Genomic DNA, 6220 nt, shown 5'->3' with positions numbered 1-6220 from the left:
TTAGATTATTCTAATAGTTTTAGGTCTATAAAATGATTTAATATATGACTAAAATGAGTAAAACGACACATTACGTAATTTTAAAAGTCAATTTTTGCTACTGTGTCATGTGTTTGTCTCTCAACACACCGATTTCCCAATGTTTGTTTTGATCATTTCATCAAATCCTTAAACTAATTTTTAAGTTTAAAAAAACGTCTATACTCCAATGTCTTTCTATTTGGTTATATTTTTTCATTTCTTGTGATAGCCAATATTTCTCCTGAAATTTTTATAAAACTTGCTTTTTAAGAAAATTAAACAATAATTTAGTTGACAATTCTAATAATCATTTTAAGTACCAATATTATAACACCTCTGCTCCTTAATTAATACACACTGGATTTAACACCGTTTATTTAAAACAGAAAAAGAGAGAACATTTAACTTACTTTGAAAATTCTAGTTCAAGCAACCATAATAATATACAGAACTAAGAATGTTAAAGTCACTCTGATGTCTAAATAAATATTGTTAAAGATTAATAAATATTAGTTAAATGCTGATATCCTTATTTATAGAAGTCTTTTTAATTGTATTGACTTTTTAATGTAATTAAGAAAAAGTACTTTTGAAATTCTGTGTATTTTTTTTCTATTAAGGGTTCAATCTTTAAAATTAAAACAAAAATTTCAATTTATTTGAGACGGTCCTAATTAAAGTATAATGAAATCTGGATATTAATTCAATTATTTTAAAAATGAGAAAAAAAATTCTATCTATCAATCTCCAAATAGTAAATCACTCCTCCTTTCCTTTTTAAGTGTCATTTTTTTATTTTTTATATATATTAAAAAAATTAATCATTATTATTAATTTTTAAACATTAATTCTTATATTACCTTGAATTTTGTAAATGACAATGATTTTTTTTTTTTCAAAAATCATGTCTATGTCAATCAATTCATACCAAGTTTTAGCATATTTTTGAGAAATAATTGAGATCTGTTTTTAACTATCAAACAAAAACATCAAAATCAAAATCAATGGCTTTTCTTATTGTTCATATTGCAAACTCTCCTCTAGCCTCAGAGAGAAAATCAATAGTAATGTAATATATTGTGCTACTGAATAATCAAGACTCAACAAAGTGAGATCTTTTGTCATCATCATGTTGTTCAGTACATGATCACTCTTTCACATTGCCTCATGATCTCTGCATAGGAAAATATAACACATTTTCATGTCATCAAAACACTACTGCATTTATATCAGTAAGATACATCTCGAAAAATTATGTGTCAAAGGAATATCGATCAAATAATTTACCTGATGCGAAGTTGTTGCAAATTACGCTCCAGCTTAGCTTTGACGGTCTTGAAAAATTTGTTAATACTTGAACTCTTCTTCTTTTCTGAGTTCTGATCAATTTTCTCAATAATTAGAACTCCTTCTATATATTTCCCTTTGATAACCAAACAGCTCAAACCAGTGCCGGATTCATCTTTATTAGAAATCTGCAATAACATGCAATCTCCAACAAGATTCTGAGGATCCTTTATCATAGGTATTTTCCCTGTCATTGTTCCATTATCCCAATATCCCTTATATATTGTTCCATTTGCAGATGTGTACTTTCCCTTGCCATGGAGAAACTTGCTTTTGAAGTAACCAATACAGACATCCCCGTTTGCAAATCTATAAACTCCAGATCCATGTCTTTCTCCGTTCCACCAACAACCATCAAAAACATCACCATTAGCCCATTTCATAATCCCTTTTGCACCTCTTTTATGGTTTCTCCAATTTCCAGTGTAAACACTTCCATCCTTCCAAGTGTATGTGCCATTACCATGAGCAAAAATCTCAAAAACCTTTGCCTCATAATTTGTTCCCGATGGCCATATCATCGATCCCTTCCCAGTCATTTTTCCATTAACCCAATCACCCTCGTATGTTATTTCGTCATTCAACGCTATGCTCTCTCCTTTTCTATGGAAAAGACTACTCTTAAAGTCACCGCTATACATTTGCAAATCTTGAAACTCCTGACCTTAACACTCCATTCGACCAACAACCCTCTAAAACAGCACCATCAGCGTACTTTACGGTCCCTCTTCCATCTTTTTTATTGTTTTTCCAGTTTCCAATGTAGATGTATCTATTCTCCCCCTTTAAAGGGCCGTTATCACCGCCGTTATCACCGCCCTTATACTCTTTCCCGCATGGCCATATGATCCGCCCTTTTCCTGTTCTCTTTCCATCAACCCAATCACCTTCATATATTGTTCCATTTGACCATGTATACTTTCCATTGCCATGGAAAAGTTCACTCTTGAATTCACCAAAGTAGACCCCATTGAAAAAAGACTTCTCTTTGAAACTACACTTTACAAGAAACTATGAATCAAACAAAAACATAACTAAATAGAGTGAATCAGATAAACAAGTACTGGTTTTTATGAATATTACCTTCCACTGTTTTCCATGACTTGCAAAATTTCACCAACAGAGCATTATGAAAAACATATATAAACATTATAAATAATTAGTTTCAAAACACAACCAAATAAAAATGATTATGAATAATATTTATGAGAATCATATCATAACATTTTTGTTTTAAAAAAAATCTACATCACATAACTGATCAACGAACAAGTCAAAAAGAAAATTGAAAGTGTGTGATTGCACTTTTTCTTTCATTATTGTTTCACTATATATATCTTTAATTCTTCAAAAATGGGGGAAATAGTGTTGTTGTTGTTGTTACTATCAAAAATAATTAAACTAAACTAAAAATAATGCTAACATTGCAAATTTCTACCAAGAAAAAAGGATAAGTAATAAGAAAGAAATGAAAGAGAAAATTGGTATACCAGTTTTTCTGATCTTCTTTTCTCCTCCGGATTTTCTACACTTTCTATCATTCTCTAATCTTCTATTTATAATCAAAAGTTAGGGTTTATAATTTAGGAAACAAAAAATTCACGCAGTTTGTTTACAAAAATATCACATTATTACCGAGGGTTTATTGACGATGCACTGACATTTGACATTTGTAAAATAGTTTTATACTGTCATCTAACTTTCATCTAATAAGAATATATTATTTCGTAATGTCATGTCATATCAGTATTATAAAATTTTCAGTCTGATTTGTCGGGATACATGTCATACATTTATATTTTCCTTTTTAAAAATGTGTTTTGATGGACAAGATTACTTATTTTATTAATTATGTACATAGTTTTAAAATATGAAATGGACTGAGTTTTAAAATATGGATTTCAAATAGAGAATTTTTTGCCATAATAATATTGTGAAATACTAAAATTATTTCACCATTTTCATCCGAACATTTCGGAAAATTTAAAAAGTTATAGAGAATATCGGATTTTTCATTCCAACAACCACATTTATGATAATTAAGTATCTAATTTTATCAAATTTTTATGATTTTAACCGTTTTTTTTTAGGATAACATACACTTTTACATGATTTTTAAAAGGGTAATGCTAACTTGTGTTTAGGGAGGTACAAGTTTAGAATTAAATAAAAAAATATTATCTTGGAAATAGTATATTTCTTTTAATAAAAATATAGAATTAATTTTTCATTTGTTTTTTTCAATACAAATTTCTTATAAATAAGTTTCTTATCTTGTGTTCTTAGGGCACAAGTTAGTATTATCCTTTTTAAAAATGTACTATAAAAACACGTGTTTTTCATGCATTTTTATGAGACATTTTGATGAAAAAAAAGTAAAAATACATACATTCTGCCATTTTTGTGTGGAAAAAACCAGTAAAAATGCATGGTTTCTACATGATATTTTGGAATAACCGATAAAAATTTGTCGGATTTTTTTTTGAAAAAATGGTAAAAAAAAGCATTAATTTATACGGGTGATTTTGGAAAAATCGATAGTTAAAAATTGTTTTTGGTTAACTGGAATTTAAAGAAAATCGAGAAATGCATTAATTTTTTCTGAATATTTAAAAAATCATGTAGTTCGAATTGCACCGTTTTTTTCCAATGAAGACCAAAGGATCAGACAACACGACTACTTCCACGTAACGTGACAGAGCTGTTGTAGTAAGGGCTCGTGCGAGGGGAAATGACGTCGAGGACCCGCATATATGGGCGGGAAAAATAGCCCCAGCCAGTTCTCACAGGAGACAGATGGCGAACGAGCATTTTCGTGCACCCCACAGTATTCGACGTAGAGGATTTAGACCTGCTGCTGGATGGACTAGAGATTCTAATGATGAGCCAGTTCCTAAGAATATCCAGGCAACATTTGAGGATGAGAAGAAGATAGTGCTTGAGACAGAGGTGCCCCATCGTTCTAAGATGAAGGCTCTGACTACTACAAATGTTACTCTACAGAGGACTATTGAGGTGTCTAATACAGGTGATAAGAAAGTTACTCCTCCAATAAAGATAGAGGTTGATGCTCCGACTTCGACAAAAAAAGACTTATCTTTACAACTACACTTGATAAGAAACAATGAAGTCATAATCATAACACATGTCTACATTCATTTTGAACATAATAGTCAAGGTCAAAAATAAAACCAAAACAAAGAAAATTATAGTGATACACTTTTAACGAACATAATAATGGCAGGAGAGTTTCAACCTTCATGAGGGGCGACGCCCATATGTCGTTCGTCATTAGGAACCATCTCGCTCTAAGTGATCCTTTCTTGCTCAGTCATGGGAAACATGGGGAAAGACATTTCTTAGTCAGAGAGAAGTCATGGTCAACAAGTTGATCATCTTCTCCCTAGGAAATAAGGATTTAAAGGTTCACCACTAATTAAGTGGAGGTTATCATTCCCAAGAAAACTTTAGGCCCAAGAATCTTTATAAATTCCTTACCCCTCGAAGGTAAATGAGGGTCATAACATACTCATAACCATGCATAATACAAAGCTTATCACCTCACGTGAGCTTGCTCTATGCATAGCCAAAAACACCACAAAGCAGGGTTATGCACCACCGTGAGGAAGCCCTACCATAAAAAATTACTAAGGCACATGGTTATCCCTACCCGCGTACGGATACCACATTGTCGGTACTTTTTAACAAGTGTAGTGGAGCCCACCTCATGGCCCTATTAAAACTAACCTGTGCCACACCTCTATCATCATTCTCACCACCTTCCCTTGAATATGGCCACCAAAACTCCATATTATGTGGTTAACACCATAGTCAGAGGTTTCTGCGGCATATGAAGTTCTAACTCCTTCTAAGGGAAATACGCCAGGTAGGTGTTGATTGCAAACAAATATCCCTCGGATTCCCTAAAGTCAATCAAGGAGAATTTGGGGATAACATCACCTTTTCTAGTAGTGACACCGTCAGAATCCTCCCTCACGATAACGACCTCATGGTCATCACTATGTAACATGAAATTTGGGTATCAAACGAGTCTTGATATACCCGGGAGTTCTGCTGAAATCCTATTGTAGAATACCTTCCAAAAGCTTAAGCTTAATCCTAGCAACATCAAAGTATTTCAGGGTTTGATAGTAGCATTATTAGGCGAGCAGGTGCAAGTGAGGGGAACGTAACCCTAGAGACAACTTGTGGCGTTGGATCAGACTCCAAGGCGGTCAAAGTCAGCTATCTCATGGTGGATAACCTGTCTCCCTGTAACCTTATCTTGGTAAGACCCTCCATTAATGTGGTAGGGGCGGTTATTTCCACCCTATATTCGATCTTGAAATACCCGCTACCTAGCGGGTATGTCAAAACATCTCAAGGAGACCAGCAAAGGGCCTAAGAATTTTATTTGAGCAGTTTAAAAATTGAAAAAGGAAGAGCTCGCCCTTGGGGGAACCCCCTTCCCTAAGGCACTAGATGTTGACATTAATAGTTGGGATCCCAGGCTGGACGAGGACAATAAGAGGCCCACGCCCATAGATGACCTAAAAGAAGTCAGGAGAGGCCCTTCAGTCCACCAAGTGACAAAGATAGGCACCTCACTTACTGAGGAAGAAGAGTGCAAGCTAGTCGGCCAAATTAATAAAAATGTCAACTTATTCCCTTGAAACCCCTCTAACGTGCCAATAATAGACACTGAAGTATCATGTCATTGTCTCGCTGTCAAACCTTCTGCCAAGCTAGTGGCGCAAAGGAAGCAGAATGTTAACAAGGGGAAGATAACCACCATTGACGAAGAAGTAGGCAAGCTTTCCGGCGTCACGTTCATCACAGAGACAAAATATCC

The 6220-nt window shown here is 33.6% G+C and overlaps 1 protein-coding gene across 1 annotated transcript; it reads right to left on the bottom strand.

The window, feature by feature from the left end:
* Positions 1–1018: 1018 nt before the first annotated feature.
* On the bottom strand, positions 1019–2942 carry LOC127088344 (phosphatidylinositol 4-phosphate 5-kinase 8). Its single transcript, XM_051029298.1, has 4 exons — positions 2859–2942; positions 2452–2470; positions 1309–2362; positions 1019–1195 (listed from the first exon to the last, which is right to left on the bottom strand). Exons 3-4 carry the CDS (start codon positions 2007–2009, stop codon positions 1177–1179), a joined length of 720 nt encoding a protein of 239 aa, XP_050885255.1. The 5' UTR covers positions 2010–2362; positions 2452–2470; positions 2859–2942; the 3' UTR covers positions 1019–1176.
* Between the last annotated feature and the right edge of the window lie 3278 nt (positions 2943–6220).

Source organism: Lathyrus oleraceus, chromosome 5 (assembly GCF_024323335.1).
Source record: "Lathyrus oleraceus cultivar Zhongwan6 chromosome 5, CAAS_Psat_ZW6_1.0, whole genome shotgun sequence".
NCBI lineage: Eukaryota > Viridiplantae > Streptophyta > Magnoliopsida > Fabales > Fabaceae > Lathyrus > Lathyrus oleraceus.
Note: the sequence above shows the minus strand (reverse complement) of the source record. Positions and strands in the feature narration are given on the sequence as shown.

Excerpts from the sequence above, each read along its gene's own strand:
- LOC127088344 (XM_051029298.1), bottom strand. The coding sequence starts at position 2,009 with ATGTATAGCGGTGACTTTAAGAGTAGTCTTTTCCATAGAAAAGGAGAG.